Source organism: Diadema setosum, chromosome 19 (genome assembly GCF_964275005.1).
Source record: "Diadema setosum chromosome 19, eeDiaSeto1, whole genome shotgun sequence".
Lineage (NCBI taxonomy): Eukaryota > Metazoa > Echinodermata > Echinoidea > Diadematoida > Diadematidae > Diadema > Diadema setosum.
The window spans coordinates 1,947,002-1,966,407 of record NC_092703.1 but is presented as its reverse complement, the minus strand read 5'-3'; the positions used below and the strand labels follow the sequence as shown (position 1 = coordinate 1,966,407).

At 38.0% G+C, this 19,406-nt stretch overlaps 1 protein-coding gene across 2 annotated transcripts; it reads left to right on the top strand.

Moving 5' to 3' along the window:
* Positions 1–2,310: 2,310 nt before the first annotated feature.
* LOC140242631 (transcription termination factor 1-like) lies at positions 2,311–15,076 on the top strand. Of its 2 annotated transcripts, none has more exons than XM_072322384.1 (11): positions 2,311–2,452; positions 4,922–5,140; positions 6,265–6,341; positions 7,293–7,398; positions 8,808–8,886; positions 9,314–9,450; positions 9,958–10,126; positions 11,168–11,263; positions 11,980–12,048; positions 13,505–13,590; positions 13,923–15,076. In XM_072322384.1, exons 2-11 carry the CDS (start codon positions 4,954–4,956, stop codon positions 14,495–14,497), a joined length of 1,581 nt encoding a protein of 526 aa, XP_072178485.1. In that variant the 5' UTR covers positions 2,311–2,452; positions 4,922–4,953; the 3' UTR covers positions 14,498–15,076. The 2 variants fall into 2 exon arrangements, with proteins under 2 accessions (XP_072178485.1, XP_072178486.1); XM_072322385.1 differs by having other exon boundaries at positions 2,429–2,438.
* The last annotated feature ends 4,330 nt before the right edge of the window (positions 15,077–19,406 follow it).

Sequence of the window (19,406 nt, the reverse complement as noted above, 5' to 3'; positions counted from 1 at the left end):
ATTTCGGGGGTGGTTCCATCCGCTTTCATCCGCTCCAGAAATTGGCAAAAATTTGCGAAAACAGAACGGAAAAGAACGGACGTGGGTAATATGTAGCGGGGATGTTCATCGGAAGCCTACCGGATAAAAGCGGATGGAAGTGGATGACAGCTCCGAAGGGGTTACCGGGGATAATTGCGAAGCGGATGCATAGTGGAAAGAGCGGATGCAGAGCGGATGAAGCGGATGCATCACGTACGCGTAACGGAAACAAACGCGTTGTCCGTTTTAAATACTTTTTGTACGAGATGCATACGCTTATATCCTTTCTATTTCCGTGCTACTAACGATGTACAGACGTTCCATGTACCTTATCTTTCCTCCCTTTTTCCGTTTTCAGCTGCAGCAGTTGTGAGTTCCGAGGAGGCCCAGAGGATGCAAAGAGGATACAGCGGACGTTTAAGGGATGATAACGGACATACAACGTTTGTTGCTCGTATATATCGCGGATTTACATCGTACACGGCGAAAAGTTCATCCGTTCTAAAAGTTTTAAGCAGCTTAAAACTTTTTGCGCGGATGAAATCACCATGGACGGATGCTCGGTGGATAGAGCGTATGAAACACGTATGCGATGAGTACACAGCGGATGCGTAGCGTTTTCCAACGGATGGCAAGATCTTTTTTACGTTTTACATCCTCTTTGCATCCGTAAGTGCAGTGGGACCGGGCCTTATACGTATACTCTCGAGTTTTATAATGTGAGTAGTATATTGCCTGATCTGTTCATAATATGTGAAGTGTAAAGTAGTGGGGGCGCTGTGGCATAGTGGATGAACCTGACTCCCCAACAACCAGTCGAAGCTAGGACTCGAGTTCGATTCCTGCCCAGTACTTACGTCTTTAGACAGTGGTTACTAGTACCTTTAACAGCTGTTTAATGTGCCTCTTGACCCAGGTGTATAAATGGGCACCTGGCATCGTGGTAATAGTAATAATGGCAGGGCTCTCTTGTAGAGCAGTGGCAATACCGAAGAGGCTATACCTTGCGTGATGGATAATAATTATATACACGTGGCCAATGTCCTATGAGCAAAAAAAAAAAAAAAAAAAAAAAAGAAAAGAAAAAAAATATATATAATATAAATAATATATATAATATATTTCGGACACCTTGTAGAACGTTTACATCATGTAGGCGGAACTGGGCGACTGTCGACAGAGAACGGATTGTGGTAGCATGGTGACCTGCTGGTCTTCTGGTAGGATTTCGCACGATATTATATTACACAACATCAGTGTAAGTTTAATGTTACTTTTTGTGTTTTTGGCTTCCTTTGGTGGTACTTCATTTGATTTGATTTCATTTATTTCCGCATTAAATCAGATACAAATTGAATACAAATTTCAGAAGCACAAAGACAAAGAATAGCAAGTGCAGTGGAATTAAACGATAACAGTACACAAATAGATACACTGCATTGAACAGTATACATACACAGAAACATAAAATAAAACATACAGTATTTTTCAGTAAATAACAGAGATAACTGAATGCAGGAGACCGCCATCGTAAGCGATTCAAGCTTGAAATGGATGGGGGCCTCATAAAAGGACTATCCAACGACACAGTCTTGGAGGAAAGTGATCAGGTGGGTGCAGTGCAGTTGCAGGTGTGAGTGCAAGATGCAGTTGAAGGAAGAAAATAGAGATTGAAAAGAAAATAACAATTATTCACCGTAAGTATTTATTATCTTAACGTACAATTGTATGAGTGGGGAGAATGTATCAAATACTTGTACCGCTTTAACGAAGCTTTCAAAGAATCTTGAGCAAGATTTTACGTTGTCCGGGTGGTATACAGTTGGTGAAAAATTTTATAGATCTAATTAATTTGTCACGGCTACCAAGAATTTATTCAACACAGAAGGAAACATTGCAAAAAGGGAAGAAAAATTTGCTCAGTATGATAGCGGAGCCATGATAGAAACTTTTGTTAAACGCTTAGCTATAGAACGCCTATGTTACACCCCTCGCTTTATAGTGTATGTCCTAATTTCCGGCAGTCAGTGTTTCCTGTGTAGGGGTTATTAAAATAACTGTGTCAGAATCAGCGGGTTACTAGTAAACAATGCACTTATGTTCATTTGTCCATCTTTGAAGAGAAATCTTTGGCATTGAAGACATTATCACTCAGTTTAGTGACGAGCGCGCTATTACTAAACTAACTTATTGAGCAAGCCAGCTTGATGAATATTAATGAGCGTGAGGGAAATCTCTTCCCTCAAGTCAAAGTCGCCTCTACGTACTTTTGAACCGCACACACACAGAATGCATTGCGTAGTGTACGTCTCATCCATCACAAAACTATGATACAGATGACACAAAACACACGTGTACGCGATCAGCGAAGATACAGCACCTGTATGAACTGAGCGAGGCGAGCAGAGCAGAATCTCGTATCTACAATTAAGTATGAATTGTTGCCTAAAGTTACTCTGACTCCCTGTTGACGTTATTGTATCAGATTCACGCACGATCTGACACATATAATAATCTAGCCATTACCATTCAAGGCATATTACTCTTGATCTTTTGGGCTGAGCTGATTCAGTGTAGGTCTACGTGTTACCATTGACATTGTCAGTCCCACATGTGAAGATCTGCGTCATGTCAGTACTGTCTTGTACATCTATGTAAACGTGGTAAATAAAGTCAATAACCCCGGCGCGGGGCGGGGCTCTGTAACTAAAAGAACTCTAGGCTAAGCTAGTGAGTGGTAGGACGTGTTGGGTACATTGGGGTCGCTGGTGCGGTTATGGGAATTGACCTGAAGACCAGGTTGTACATGTATTTTGATGTAATTTAGGTATCTTGCCGCTAACTACAAATGTACACGCAGCCGCTGTCGCGAAGCGACGCTGTCGCTACAGCGGCTGCGTGTAGCTATCTTGCCGCATGCCGTCAACGTCGGGATATGTTCACAATGCCAATGGGTGATTTCAAGTTCGGTGCTAGTGTTACTGTTACTCTACTGCTAGTGCTAGCCCCCAAGCGAATAACAGCCTTAAATCGAGCTCCAACACCCGACGGTCGGATTAACAAGGCGATACCGATCAAAATTATCGATCACCAGCATGCAGCACTAGTCTAGGTGTTGGAATCGCAGCACCGCGAAGTCCGCGGGAATACTGCGACGAAAAAAGTGATGGCTGTATGGCACAGACATAGTTAAATTCAAATATAAAAAGATGTAGCCATGATTGCTTAGTTTTAGACATAGCCGTGTCTATAACAAGGAAGACTAATTAAAATGCCACAAATTTCATCCCTTCTTTTAAACATGATTATCCTAATTTTGCTCTTGAGCTCAGATTTATAAAGCCATGTCGAGAGTGTTCGTTTACGTGGGTGAGCACTGCATTAGCATAGACTTTGCACGTAAACGAATATCTACTTATGGACGTGAATGCGGATTTCGCACAGCAACGCCAACACCAGCACCGAACTTGAAATGATGAAAATGTTAATCCCTAGGAGCTCATGTTAGTCAATGGTGAAAAAGCATGTAAATCGCTAACACAAACGTCGGAGCTCGGTTCAGCAGATGACATTCAACACCGAGCCCAGCTGCACCAGCAACCGGAAATACGTCATAATTTTGAGGTCAACTCCCAACACCGACGTGATTTCAAGTTCGGTTTTATCGCCGGTGTTGGTGCTGAGATAGCACTAGCACTAGTACTAGCACCGAACTTGAAATCGCCCAATATCTCTGCTATGATGGTGTCACCGGAGGAGGGCCGGGCCACAAATTTAAAACTAAAAGATTAAAACTCCTCCCGTCAGACAGATTATCTACCAAATATAAACCCCCATAAAAATAGGCATTTAATACCATGCTATGCCATGTGAACTGATCAACTGGCCTGTAATGTGGTACAAAAACAAATTTTACTGCCAGTACCCATAAAACTTTGACCGAAAGATTGGTCTGTATCTGGTCGTCGGGGATACAATTGTTATTTGTACCGTATGTTCCGCAGAGACAGATCTTTTTGTCTACAATTGTATAATAAACTCAACTGGTTCTATGTCTATGAGTTTGAGTTTGAGTATCAGTAGGCCTAACGTTACATGGTAGATACTGTAAAACGAATGTTCGCATGCATTTTAATTTCGCAAATTTCGTGAGCACGAAGATTTGCGAAACTAAAATGCACGCAAAAGTTTTTTTCTACACTACAGCTGTATATGTATTGAATGCCAGTGGCAGTTCGCGAGAATTTCATGCCGCAAAAAAGGCCGGCCGTCAGCTCCAATTCGCACAAAATTCATGTAGCGAATATATCATGTTTTACAGTAAATCTTCTATCTACTATGTAGGCCTACCAATACTGGAATATTGCTAAAAGTATTCCTAGTTCTAGAGTACCGGTAACCCAGTTTGAGTGCGTGGGCAGGGTGCTTATTTCTGGCAAGGGCACTCCTCACTTTCATTCATCAATAGAAGTAAAACAATTAAATGAAAATCATGCGTGCTTAGTCCCATATTAGAACGCAAACTGGAGTTACTTGCAAAAATTATGGGAAGTTGCGTTGTACACCTGATTGGGCCTTTTTATCAATTAATGAAACAGCCCCTGCCACAAATAGGCACCCTGTACAAAGCCTGCCATGAACAGGGTATTTTGCTCTAGACTTTCACTAGAAGTCTAGTTGGTCTCTATAGATTCGTGTCATGTGGTCAAAACGTCAGCTGTATGTAGACTCTACGCGTGTATCTCTATCTGCTTAGAAAGACTCTGCCTAGTGTCTATTCAAAAAGATCATGTAGATGAAGTCGTCGGTGCAATGCCATTGTAGTGGTCATTATTTTTTTCTCTGCTTTTGATTCAGTGCCAATGTGATGAGTGACATTGCATTTGATTTATTGTTGTAGCTACCACCTGAGTAGAGCCACTTATACAAACCATGGACACCCCCAGTGACAGAGAGCCAGCGGAGGAAGCGGTGCATCAAAGCTCGAGCTCCACCTCCTCCTCTGATGACGGTATCAATGATTCCAGCGACATGGAGTTAGAGGAGAATGAGAGTGAACTCTATGCATCAAATGTCCTTCGTATGGATGCTGAAACAAGACAGGCCCTCCGTGATAGAGGTTAGTGACTTTTTATCTTTGTGATTTTTGTTGGCTTTCATGCATCATCAATGAATATTGACATAGAATTTATAACTTTGTTGTCTATGATTTGTTTTTTTTTTTTTTGAACTCAAGATTGTTTATCTTTTTTTTTTCATTATTGCTATATTTTACAAGTTGATGGCACTGAAGAGTTTTTTTTTTTTAATCTGTGTGAATATCACAGATGTAAAAGTCAAAGATGAATGAAAAAGGATTGAATACTTTTATACAGTATATTTGATATGCTTTGAATAAAAAGATTGATACATGTTGAATAAAGAGAGATTAATTAATAATAATAATTGTGAAATGGATGAAATTGTAGGTCCTGTGGCTATAATAAGGTTGAGGGAAAGCAGCATGTTCTATTGAAGATATTGTCATTGAGGCAACTTTGAGAACTGCACATGTGAAAACTCCTGTACAATTGCAATGTGCACCCATAATGGCAATTAGAACATGGAGACCGAGAGTACAAATTGGCTACACAACAAATTGACCCATTAACATAGAAAAGAATTGGGCCATGTGTTTTTTTGATATTCTATAACATTTTGAAAAGATACATTGTAGCTTTCTCCTCGAGAATAGAGCTACTACAAAAGCAGCATTACAGCAAATAAACATGTACGCACATAAGCATGATAATGATGAAAAGTTCAGATCTTCATGAAGGCCATAATGCCAAAAGAACAAATGGAGAAGTTATAATTTCTGGAAATAGATGTTTGAAGGAGACCGAGTTTGTTTGCTTGAAGTGTTTGTCACGCACAATTCCAGAGTTTAGGGACAAAAGCAGAAAGTCAACAAGATTTCTGTGTGAGGATCTTGAATTACAGCTAGTTTACTCATATATGAACATCAACAGGAAGAGTTTTATTGCTGCAAAAGAGATTGGATGATCCCAGGAAGCCAATTTTCTGCAACACACTCTATTGAAAAATTATGTGTACATGTACACATGTATGTGTGATGTTTTCTTGTCAAATTTTGGTGTACATTTGTACATGTAGTGCTCAAAGTGCAGAGTAGCTTTACATGTACATTATTAAAACAGTTTTCCTTGAACTGTTTTACCAATCCTGCTTCCTTACCCCCAGGTATTGTTGTGAAGGAAGGCTTATGGAGTGGAATAGAAGACAAGAGATTGAAGGAGAACATGGCAAATATCTGTCAGGTAATGTGGCATGGTGTCGACCACCCATGTTCCAGTTTTCACATTGTTTGTGCCCCAGGAATATGATCAAGTCAGGGATATTTTCTCTCTTGTGTCATCAAGAGTGACATTTGGTGTAGCTGTGCAAGTTGCAGGAGCTTTTGTCTAACATCAATATGAGTGTCTGTCCTGTTCCTCTCAGCCTCTTAAAAATGTAGGGACACATTGTTGCACCAAATTCATTCACAATGAGGTACTGTTTTTAATGAGGTTAAGTTGGTAGTCCTGGTTTTCCATATAGAGTGTTATTTTATTTAAAAAAAGAACTGACTTTTTAATGAAAATTACAAAAATGAGATCCCTGTTACAGCAAGGATGATTTGAGTGAATCATGATAGTAAAAAACTATAACACCTTTTAACTAGAATATTTTGTACATAATATCATAGATTAAATTCACTTACTGCAGTTTTTAATTATATACCGGTATATATTTTTTAATTTCCTCCACCCTATAACAACACTGACATATTTGTAATCTGCAAGGATCCACCATGGCTGCCTTATTTAAGTAAAGTGGAAGAGTGTTGTCAAGAAAGTATACCATTACCAACTACTATATTTTGCATTTACATTTAGGTATTATATCCACTTTTGGTAGGATGCTATTAGCACATTGTCTTGCACAAAGATGCCAAATCTGCCATTTGATTTGCAGACTCCCTGACTAGTGCACTTATTTCCATATCTGAATTTCATTTCTGGGTGTGTCTTCTGCAATAAAGATGCTGATAAAGAGGAAATTACTATTTGCATGATATACATGTATGTATTAATACATTTGCCAATTTTGCATTTGGTGAGTATGCATAACATAATTTCAGTGAAACCTTTTGCATATTTCTGTTTGGTCAGTAGATAATTTCAGTGAAACTTTGTTTTTATTTCTCCATTTTCTTTCAATTCTAATAGAAATACAAGATTGATGAGCCGAGGAAAATAATCTTTCCAGATGAATACCCTGACAGCAAAGAGTTACGCACACTGATTATGGAGAAGAATATCTATATGAGACTGAGTGAGTTGTGTAGACTTTGAATCTTGATCCTACCATGAAACTAAGCCATTTTTTTTTTGTTTTTATTTTCCTTCACAACAACCGGATGAAGATTGATTGGCTCTCATAAAATGGATGAACAACTAAATGCCGCATAAATTCATTAGTGTGTACGAACATCTACGCCCAAGTAGAAATATCTTCATTCATATGATTCATATCAAGTCCTTGTTCACAAGCTATTTTTGGTGGTTTTGCAACATAACTCATAGATAATTTTTTTTTTTTGAAAATACAATTTTCCAATTCTTTGTAAATGTTTCACATGTTAGAATGGAAGAAAAAGGGTTCTCTTTCAATTGAAACTTTTGTTGTTCATTAATTGTTTTGCACAATTTTCAAAAAAACTTCTTAATTGCTAAATCTGCGAGGCCTAGGTGATTTCTAAAATTGTTGACATATTAAAGAGGACTTAAGATCCTGCTTCTCACTGAACTTGACAAATTTGTTGTCATGTTGTTGTCATGTTATGCACTTACATGTATACCTAATGAACATATCCAGTTTAACCAATCTTTCTCAGATACGAGATATGTTGTAAAATTTCAGAAATTCCAATCAAATGAAGAAAGATGTCAATTCTTCAACAAATTTCCCTCTATATAGTCATGATATATCAAAACTTAATTATTTGGCGACTCTCTTAAGACCAGAAATTAATGCGTCTTATGAAAAAAGTACCAGTACTGTATCTGATGAGACTCCTAAAAGTAAGGTGTTTGTATAAATTAATTTGTATATGGCATCTTGTTCTCAAAAACAGGATGTGCTCTCTTATGTTTCCTAGATTTTTCTTTCACTCCTATAGGGATGGTCTATTATTGGTTGTGGTGAGGATTCAGCTTTTAACTTCTTGTGAGATACGTAGAAACCACTCTATGAGATGTTACAGAGCATACAATTTAAGAGGAATTCAAAGTTTATCCTATTAAAATTGGTTGTGAAATGGCTGGGATATCAAAAACAAAGTAAAACAAAGTGGTCCTAACAAAAGGTGGGTTCCACCTCTTACTAGGATCACTTTGTTTTGGATATCTCAGCCATTTCAAAACCAATTTTCTCCAAATAAACTTTGAAGACCTCTTGAATTATGTGCTCTTTCACTATTTCATAGGAGGTTTCTCATTGTCTCACCCCACCCCCCCCCAAAAAAAAGTTAGAAACCTTGAAGCCCCACTTCAACCCAAACAATATCATCCCTCTAAAGTGCAATCCATGTAAATTAACTTGTGTAACTGTGATAATTCAATGTTAATTTTGCTTCAGTGGTAACTTCCATCCATCAATATTATGCTGCACACACATCATTAGAGGCATGTGAGATGTTCTCAGTTATTTGTGCTTCCTTGCTCCGTGGTGGTTTCTAACAGGCAAGGGAATCCAAAGACCAACGTACAATGTCTACATCAGGGCTAGGAAGATATTTGATCCTCTCAACTACTTGGGACAGTGAGTATGATGTCATTTTTCCAAAATTACTTTGTAGATAGTAAGTAGGCATAGCTAGATTCCAAGGTAAAAGGAATGCTACACTGGTTATGTATATGTGTGAATTTAAGATGTTTTGATGGCAGTTAATGTTGTATTCTCAAGAGTTGTGAATTATTTGAAAGAGTTTTTATTCATGTAATCTTTTCTAGTCAACTGTTCTTTAAGGTAAAAGCAAAAGATAATTTGTGGTAATTTGCAGTGTCAAGTAGATATCCTTTCTTAAATTTTTGTGCAGAATAAATTTCAATTGTGGGTCAGAATTAAAAAAATGTTTGGTCATCTTGTGAACACAGTGCATGTTATCAGTGGTGTTCCCTTACGGTGTCCCAGATTTTTGGCTGTATTTGCCTACAACTTGTGTCTTTCGATAACGTTTCCACCAAAGTTTCTCCAAGGACGAGGTGAAGAAAATGAAGAGACTCGCTCGGAAAATGGGTCCTCAGTGGAGTCAGATCGGCAAGATGATGGGAAGGAGCGGCAGGTCCCTCTGTGACCGATTCAAGATTTCCATCACTGGTCAAGGTAACCAGAGCTTGAATACCACCGGGAGAAGAGTAAAACTGAATATAGACCAATGTCGTGAACATGCTTTTGTCTGTGATGTGATCTGGATTGACAAAGATATTGATAACTTGTGATAAGTTTTAAGACTGACAAAGATATTTTCATGATCATGCAGCTCTAAGTTGGCATTTTATGCATCCCTTCTTCTTGGAATAGAATATTCTTTGAATCACATTGTATGCCTATTTTGGAGAGTGTAAGCTCTGTCCTGATACTAATTTTTTTTGTGTTCTACATTGTATATGTATACTTTTATGAGTGCATTAACCCTATAGAATGTCAGTAAAAATACCAAAGGGTGAGGGGATGGGGAGGTAAAGATGCAACCAATGATGTATGGTAGTCTCTACAATAGGGATAGAAAATCATAGTTATGTGTTTGTATTTTTCTTCCCTTCTCACCTCCCACATGGTTTCTTCCTGGGTGTGTTGCCGTGGTTACATCCTTCATCATTGAACCCGCAGAGCATGGCTTGTGGTCAGAGCGAGAGAGGCAAAAACTCATTGATGCTGTCAAAGAGGAGAGTGGATTCAACAGGACTAATGATGTCAACCGCCTCTTCTACAAAATCCCTTGGACAGCAGTGCAGCAGAAGATGAAGACGAGGAATGTCCTTCAGTGCCGGTCACAGTGGTTAGTTACCATGGCAACTGAGTTTTCTTCTTCTTGGGATCAAAGTGCTTCCTCCTTGTCTTGGATATTTGTCTACTGCGCTAAACTGTCACATTATTGTCAGTCCACGTAATATGTGTTCACCACTAAGTCTCAAAGGATATTAAGCATTGTGTTCAATAGAATTTAACCTGTTGATGACGAGTTCCGAGTATACTTGGGTAGGTGTCTATGGGAAATGTGTCTTGTAGCAAAATCAGTCTGTCCTCAACGGCTGAAAGGAAACGCAAACCCAAAGAGAATGTTGGATTGAGCTGGATGAGGAGACTACTAGAGGTTATGACGTCATGTGTGGACAACAATATAAAGTATAAAGGGAATTCCATAAAAATTCATTTTTCATGAAAATTACACATTCCATCAACAACTTGAAACTGGCATATGTTAAGGGTAGCAATTATTCCCCCTGATTTCTGAAAGCGGTTAGTCAAGTGCTCTTTCATTATGCTAGAAAAGTTAACTTTTGTGGAATTTTCTTTATATTTTCTTTATATTGTTGTCCATACATACGTCGTAACCTCTAGTAGTATCCTCATCATGTGGTTCCAACACCAAAATTTTAAAAAATCATAACTTTTGCATCGATTGTCTGATTTTCCTCAAACTTTCACTTATGTGTTCTACTAATGTTGCTGCTTTCACTCAATCCATATTGCTCTTTGGGTTTGGGTTTCCTTTGAGGGCTGTTATATTTTTCTAATCGATATCAGGCCATTCATTTGAAAAGTAACAGATTTTCATTTCGCATTTATCATTTGACCTTCATATGTCAGTACATAAGGGTCAGTCCAGCATTACATAGGTTCGCCCTGAAATTTTCATTTTGGAATAAATTCTAATACTGCTAGTAGATTGCTTGTTTGAAGCAATTTTGGGACAAGTTTTCTGTCATTAAAGGGCTCTCAAAGGTCATATTGTATTTGGGGTAATGCACATTGGTATTGGTAAATAATCAGACATCCCTAAAAAATGTCCTTTTACTGTGGAAATACCCCTCTTCAGGCTTTTCATTGTGTCTTGGGCAGCGGCTGAGTATCAGACAAGACACACGGCCAAGAAGCGCTGGACCTCCGATGACAGCGTGAAGCTCATTGAAAAGTAAGTTATAACTCCAGCCACTCTTCCTCATCGGGGGAGATGTGTCTGTAGATGCAGATACATCCTACAATGTAAATGAGCAGTGAATTTGTGGTGATTGCGCATTCGAGTGAGATTTCCCTGGAAAATCACAACAGATTGAAAAACTAAATAATGGGATAATTCCGTAGTTACTAATTCCTTAGTTACTAGTATCACCCTATATTACATGTTACGATCATTAACAGCCTAAGAACAACCTGGAAGTAGACTTTGTCTACTGCTTTGTATACTGCTTTGTCCGTTGCTACTAAAATCAAACTTTTAGTCACATGTTTCAACTAAGAACTTTAGACATCCTGTATAGGTGGTTGTGTATCCATGTTGTAAATTTCCTAATAACATCTTTATTGATTTCGCAAACTGGCATTTATTACACATTTCGATGACCCTTGTAGAATGGTTTGTTGATAATTGGTTTGTCTCCATCGCAGAAGTTCACCTGAGGTTTGATGCTGGAATAACCTACCATTAGAAGTCAGGAAATCCCCAACTGTAGCAGTCTTTTCATCACGACTCAAAACACATCTTTTCATTTAACCGTCTGTTATTATCAAGTACATCAGGAACTTTTGCAGCGCAGAAGAATATATGTCTGTAGGTTTTGCGCTTTATAAATTTGATATATTATTATCATAATTGACCTCATTGGCCCACCACCTCTTGTGAAATTCCAGGATCTACAAGTTAGATGTGAATGAGGAGCAGGACATTGACTGGCTGTCATTACTGGATGACTTTTCAAAGTAAGTTCAAATTTGTTGTCATAAAACTAGTAGATTAGTAGCCCCGTATTTTAGACTTTTAATTTTCATCACAGATCATCATATGATTATGCTCGGTATAAGAAATAAGAAAAGTGAGCGGCAACTTTCAAACCTTCCATTATGCTACACAGCAGGCAAATAATGGTAAAGTGTATTCCTAATTGCTTGAATGATGTGCTTTTCGTTTTCGTTTTTGTTTGTTTTCCCCTTTTTTTGAATGCTGGGTTTATCTTACCATACTTATGCAGTTCCAAGGTAAACCACATCATATTGGAAAGATACTATATGAAACTTACTCTTTGCATCATCATTAGTGTTTAAATTGTTTCAAACCTAGTGTGAAAGCACAAAGTGGAAGGGACTGCTGTGATGTATTTCACCTCAGGGTTCCTTTTTTTTTTTGTCAGCAGTTAAAACAGATCAATTAAAAAAAACATCCAACAAACAAACACACACACAGCACACACACACACAAAACCAAACAAACAACAATTTGTCTCAAAGTAAAACTCCTTTTAGTTTTAATCTGATTCTAATTGTATAGTGATCATTTCAATTGTAATGTTATTGTTTATACTTGTGTATTATCAATTTCTTCCATTTTGTTCTACTTGTGATAGTACTTTGTAAATATTTTGAAAGGGCAATATATAAATTTTGGTTATCATTATTATTTCCAAATCACATGTTCTTTTCCTAGCCGTCCATAGAGTTAGGCAAATAAAGATATATGTCCACGAGAAAGCATGTGTGATAAACGTTTTTTTTTTTTTTTTTTTTTTTTTTTTTTTTGCTTAGTTTGGTATTTCAGAGAGAGATTCAAGAAAACAGGGACAAAAGATAGGAAAAAAAAAAAACCCACTAATACAGATACACATAGACTGCCCTTTTTGCTTGAACTATTAGACACTTTTGCTTTGATGACAAAGTTTTATAAATCCTGCTGTAAGTTTCCTCCATGGAGTAGGTGTGCCTATACTGTCACAATGTGATATACTGTACAATAGTTGACCACAACAACAGATAGTTTGCCTTTTGTCCATAAATTAATTTATGTAAATTTCTAAAGAAAATATCATGTACTGCAACAGATGTCCAAAACTAAATGCACGCTTACAATGGCATGTGCAAACCACACTCATTTTGTGTTTGTTATAGTCCATGGGCCAAATTCAAACCATGAATTTGATTCAAACTATCAGTACCTTTCTGAATTTGGGCCAAAGAGTTTTATCATTCTCTTAAACAGGAAACAAACAAGTGACCTCCGTGATCAGTTTGAAATACATGGGGAGTGTTGGTTGATGTGTAAATTCCTCTGCTGAGTTTATGGCATGCTTCTATTGTGTTCTGTAGTCCCATCCAAAACTGAACGTTTTTGTCACCATATTCCTGACATTCGACTTCCCTGTCTTGATTATTTGTCCCTGGACAGCGTCCCTTCTCCACAGAAGCTGCGCCTCCACTTTCATCAACTGAAGGTGAGGTACATCCCAGACTACCGCTTCAAGATATACGACGGTGAGTGGAAAGTTCTGTAGTCATTACGGACATTCAATATGCTGTGATTTGTGAATTTACACAGTCACATTTCTGCAACAGGTGAAGGAGAGAGATTATGCTGAATATAGCCTGCATAAGCTACTCTCAACAAAATGCAGAAGTTTTGGTTGTGAGATAGTACTGTCTCAATTTTCATTTTCATGGTCATTTCATTACTAGCACATCCACCCTCTGTTCTTGCAACAAGTCTCTTCTTTTGTGACTAATATGCAGCTCATTTGAACAAAAACCATAATTCATGGACAGAGATGATCACACTTTTGTTCGTTTGGGTTTTGTTTTTGTTTTAGACATTGTTTGCCATCTTCACGACTACGCCCTGCCAGATCTGCGCAGCAAGTCGGGACAGTACACCACACCCAGCGAGGTGGAGGAGAGTGAGGTGGAGCAGTCGGGGGAAGAGGGGGACGAGGGTGGCACCTCTGGAGGAGGAGCTACGGAGGAGCGAGTGCCTGAGCAACATCATCACAGTCATCAGGGAAACGGGACTGGAGGTGAGGCCTCTAACTCTGAAGCAGGAGGTGAGGCCTCTAACTCTGAAGCAGGAGAGAGGGTTGGAGGGGGAACGGAAGATGGCAGCTGGAATCCTCCCGCTGAGAGGAGGAAAAGGAAGAAGAAAAAGAAAGACAGAAGAACTGAACTAGAGGGACAATCTGAGACATCAGATGATGGAGGTGAGGGAAGCGAGAGCAGTCAAGGACATTTGCATCGAAAGAAAAGAAAGAAAGATAGAACTTCGGAAGTCGAGATGAGTGTTGAGACCACTGCCACAGAAGAGGCGATGTCCACAGACCATCAAGCTGTCCAGGGTGGAATTCACAAAAAGAAGAAAAAGAAGAGGAAGAAAAGAGAGGACAGTGGTTGAAGATATTGTTGCTCCTTGGAATCATTTCATGGTTATTCTGAATTGCCAAATATGTACACAGGTGAGAAAGATTTGTCATCAATTTCTATACAGAATTGTTAAGAACTGTACGGAGCGTGCTCATGCCATCAAGAAATCTGTTAAAATACCCATATTGTTGTACAGTTGTATTACCATTGACTTGACATGTGAGAAAGAAAATGTATAGATCAAAGCCAGAAAACGACATGTTGAAGGTTGGATGATTGTAAGGGAAGTTTGAACAATGATCTTAAATTTCTTGTCTTTTTATTACCCCATAAAGACCAAACCAGACCAAACCAAAACGAGGTTTGGTTGGGAGACAGTACAAAGTATAGTCAACCTCTCATAATATCAGCCTCGCGCAAGTCGAAATATTGATTAAGTTGAAGAAAAATTCTATGCTGGATGAGTACATGTATTTTATGTTTATTCTTTTATGTAAGTCAGAATTCCCGCTCTTCTGGGATTCCTTTGGATTCAAGTTATTAGAGGGAGGCTGACTGTATTTCAGGATAGAACCTATTCATGTTTTCCTTATTAAAAATTTGTAATACAGTTTGGTGATGTGACTCCACTGTTGCCTGCATTGTACTAATTCATAGGCTTTATCAGTGTGTGTGTGTGTGTGTGTGTGTGTGTGTAAAACCTCGGCTAGGAACAGAAAATCCCACTACACTGGTCCAGTTGTATCATTACTACCTCTGTCATTTTCAGATCCATCCAGATCTTTGTTTTGAAAAAAACAAAAACAAAAATCACACCGTTGACATTTGAACTTTGCTACACTTTGGTCGTGCTTTGAGGGGAAATGTCTGAAGTCATAGTCGCGTGTACTGTACAGCTGTATGACGGTCTTGTGCATACATGATATCATCAGGTCAGGACGTATAGCGGTGTGAGGCAATCTGGGCCCAGTTTCATATAAAGTTGATATGATAGCAACTCTTGGTGGAATAACAATTTTCATAGTAATGACAAGAATCCAGCTTTCTGATTGGCTGTTGCTATTGGAAGTTTCCATTCCAGCAAGAGTTGACATCCTAACATCTTTTATGAAATGGGGCCTTGATGCTGTGGTTGGCTTTCTACTAGGGAATTCCCCATCTTCACACACGCAAACATAATGTACATAAATACAGAATGTGTTACACATACACACACAGCATTATGCAGAACATTTTCGAGCTTTCCACTCACAACACACGCCGGCCATAAACACATAAACCAATCCAGACAATTATGACATGATTTCATGAAAATTATTCATTTACAAATTCGAACATCCATTAAGAAACACGTTCTTATTTATTTTATTTTTTTTTCCATTGGCGAAAAACATCTTAGACATAGAGGGTGAGCAATTCCCTCACACACATTGCCAGGTTACGAGTATTAACTTAAAACGTGATATGTAGTCCCACATGTGCAAATTGATGTTTTAATGTTATACTTTTTCATGCCTACTGATATAATGAGATATCGGCTATAACGAGGAAAATGACTCGGTCCCGACCTTCTCGTTATATCGAGTTTCCCCTGTAATGTCAGTGTCTACCTGACGGATGTGTATGGGAGTTTAGGGCAGTTAATTTCATTTATAAATCACTGGTATGAAAGTGGTTTATGGTAGTCTGTGACAAATCAGCCAATCACAATACACGGTGTACAATGTAAAGGCAGCTCCCATTAAAACAAAGTCCTGGGGTCCATTTCATGAAAGTCCCATGAGAGACTTTTCACTCATAAAACACACTAATATGGGAGACTTCTTGAAATGGATTTGAAAGTCTCATATAGCTACATATGAGCAATTTTGGCTCGATGTAAAGACTTTTATGTGATGACTTAATGAAATGGACCCCTGGGGACCAGCAGCTTTCTTTCGCTGTATTCAAACAATCAAAATATACATGTAATAATATTTGGACCTGAATTTTAATTCATTATGACATTTTGTTATAAGTGTATTTGTTGAAATGGGAGCATCCTATAGTACATTTAGTGTATGATGTGGTACTTGTAATACAGTACACTATACTGTACACATACTTCATAAAATTAAACCTCCAACACGGAAATGGCTTGTGCTCATGTACCATTATTTTGCCAAGTACATGTACATGTAAAGAGCGCAGGATACATGTTGATGAGTTCCATGTACCTTACAACATACCTTACATTAAGAGAGATGGACTCAGTAAGGGAACCACACTACACAGGTGTCTTTTTTTTTCTGAGCTGACCTTTTTTATTTTTTATTTATTAATTTTTTATTTTTGCCAATTGCATTTCATATGCAAGTACACTGTAGTTGTACAATTTTTTTGAGTGCAATGACTCGCACTTCTGCAGATCATCTTCTTCTATGTGTAGCACAATGTTCTGGTTGATACCATTTGCTGACTATTGCTAGTCACCTGGGGTGAACTACGTGGGCTCTGCATCAATTGCCAATTTTCTGATGCAGGCAGTTTTAACATTGATATGTTTTATAAAATACAATGACTTTAATATCTTGACCTTGTTGAATCACTCACAAATAAAATAATTTTTAATTAGTATCAAGCACTCGAGATTTTTATTATATGTCCCTATGTGAGCATGCACATTTATGCCTATGAATGTCAATGCTTTTGCAATACAATCATGTAGTTGTATTATGTTTAACAGCATGCACAATCTGTAGGATTATAATTTCAAATGCTTCCAGTCAAAAGGTGCATCGATCCAAGTGCTTCCATGTATAGTTTGATATGTAAAGAAGTTGATATACACATATTTGATGTACACATACATGTACAGTCAAGACATAATATCAGAGCATGAGAAATTTCTGAAAAAAAGAAATGATGCACATATAATGTAGCAGGGAAAGACTTAGCTTGCATTGCTTTGAGGCTCTCTAATGTATAGCATTATGCAGTAATGACTGAAAAGCTGCCTTACTCCTTCCCTGTGAGATATGCTTGAATTTAGCAATGTTACGACTGTACTACATATACATGTACTATCTCAGGGGCAACTACTGGAAGAGAAATGGCAAATTGCAATGACATCATAAAGGGTATACACATGACCTCCTGAATGTTGTTTTTCAATTAGATTTTAGATTCAGTGGATGCTTCTACTTGTACGTTGTCATCTTAAAGCCATATTGAATGACTCACTGAAGTCCAAACTACCTTGGTACTTTTTTTGAGTATGTGTGCATGTGAGTCTGACTTTTTGCAAAGTGAATGTACAGTGCACTCCCGTTATAACGAACACAGTTATAACAAAATTCCGGTTACAATGAAGTCAAAATTCAGGCTGCTACATTGTCCACTCTTTGTATATTTATTGTCTATTTGTTCAGTTGTAACAAAATTTCGATGTAAAGAAAGAAAACTGGGGGTCGAGGACTTCGTTATAACGGGAGTCCACTGTATGTATTAAGACATTCATTTTTACTGAAGTAATTGAGAACATTATTTGCTACAAAGTCTTGAACTGACATTTATTGTAATGTACACGTATTGAATCTGTATGTTGCTGCTGTTGCAGTTGACATACACCTTAGTTCAGTGTAGCAGCATACATGTAACACAGCTTGTTTGCATGAGTCACATGGAACATTTAGACACAAAACAAGCAAACAGTTATTTTCAGGGAGAAATATTTTTCAACGTAACAGGTAGACACTTAAAATGAAATAGTTAACTTAATCACTTCATTAATTCATACATGATACACTGCTTTAAAGTGTTTGCAAGCATTATACTGAAACACTTCACTAAGTAATACACATGCCCATGAAACTGGATTAGGAAAGCCCTTGAGGAAAGCCTTTGTTAGACACTTCAACTTTTTGTGTGCATGTTCATACGCCGGAGTCAGTTGACGGCTTACAAATTTCACATATCATCTTGCTCAACTGCCCACAAACCAATCTATAAATTGCAGTGTGCCACAGTACACAGAAATAAACATCACAGTAATGCTGCTAATTTCTCAACAACTATGCTGTTATGCTATTCTAGCATAAATACTTATAAAAATGAGAAGTAACATGGCTTTGTATAGAAAAACAGAATATTTTCCAAAAATGCCTCAGCATTGCAGTCTCAGAATAATGTGGCATACACGGTGATTACACTTTGGAAAATAAGGTGTAAAAGGGATGACATAGCAGAGAGAAACTATTGTAAGTTAGAATGAAATACAAACGTAGTGCTCAAAGCAAAGTGATTTCACCAGGCCCACGGAGTTTGCTAAAACTGTTCTGTGTCATTAAAATTTGATGTGAAGGATTTATTCTGTCTTCCCTCTTCCCATGTTTGGTGTCGATGGACCGTCATTGATAAATTGTTTCCATCAAGTAGCTCTCCCTCCTTTAAGTGGTCACAAGCAGATAACATGTGAAGATAAAGGAATGCTCACAAGAGGTAAGAGCAAGCATGGCCCGATTAAGTTTTTGCTGATCCTAGCTATTGTTCAATAACAAGGTAGCAAAAAGCTGACTTCATCCCTCCATACGAAAACCTGATCTACAGCATACATGAGGGGTATGGACCTGTCCCTATGCACTCGCACTGCGTGAACTGCAAGTGCGCATGATAAGGATATACATCGTGCATTATATTACTGTTCACTCGCACTGTTTTGTTGTTTCTACAGTGCACTCCCATTATGTATAACGATCAGGGTTATAAAAAAAATCTTCAGTTGTGAGTTACTTCGATTTGTCTCCCTCTACAAATTAAACTTGATAAGATCGCAACTGCTGATCTGTAAATTAACAAACATGTTGGAAAAAAGGAACCAGTGGGACTCAAACCTGTCATCTACTGCTTTCTTTCCAACAAAATTCTTGTTATAACTAAATCAATATTCAGGTCCTAAAATT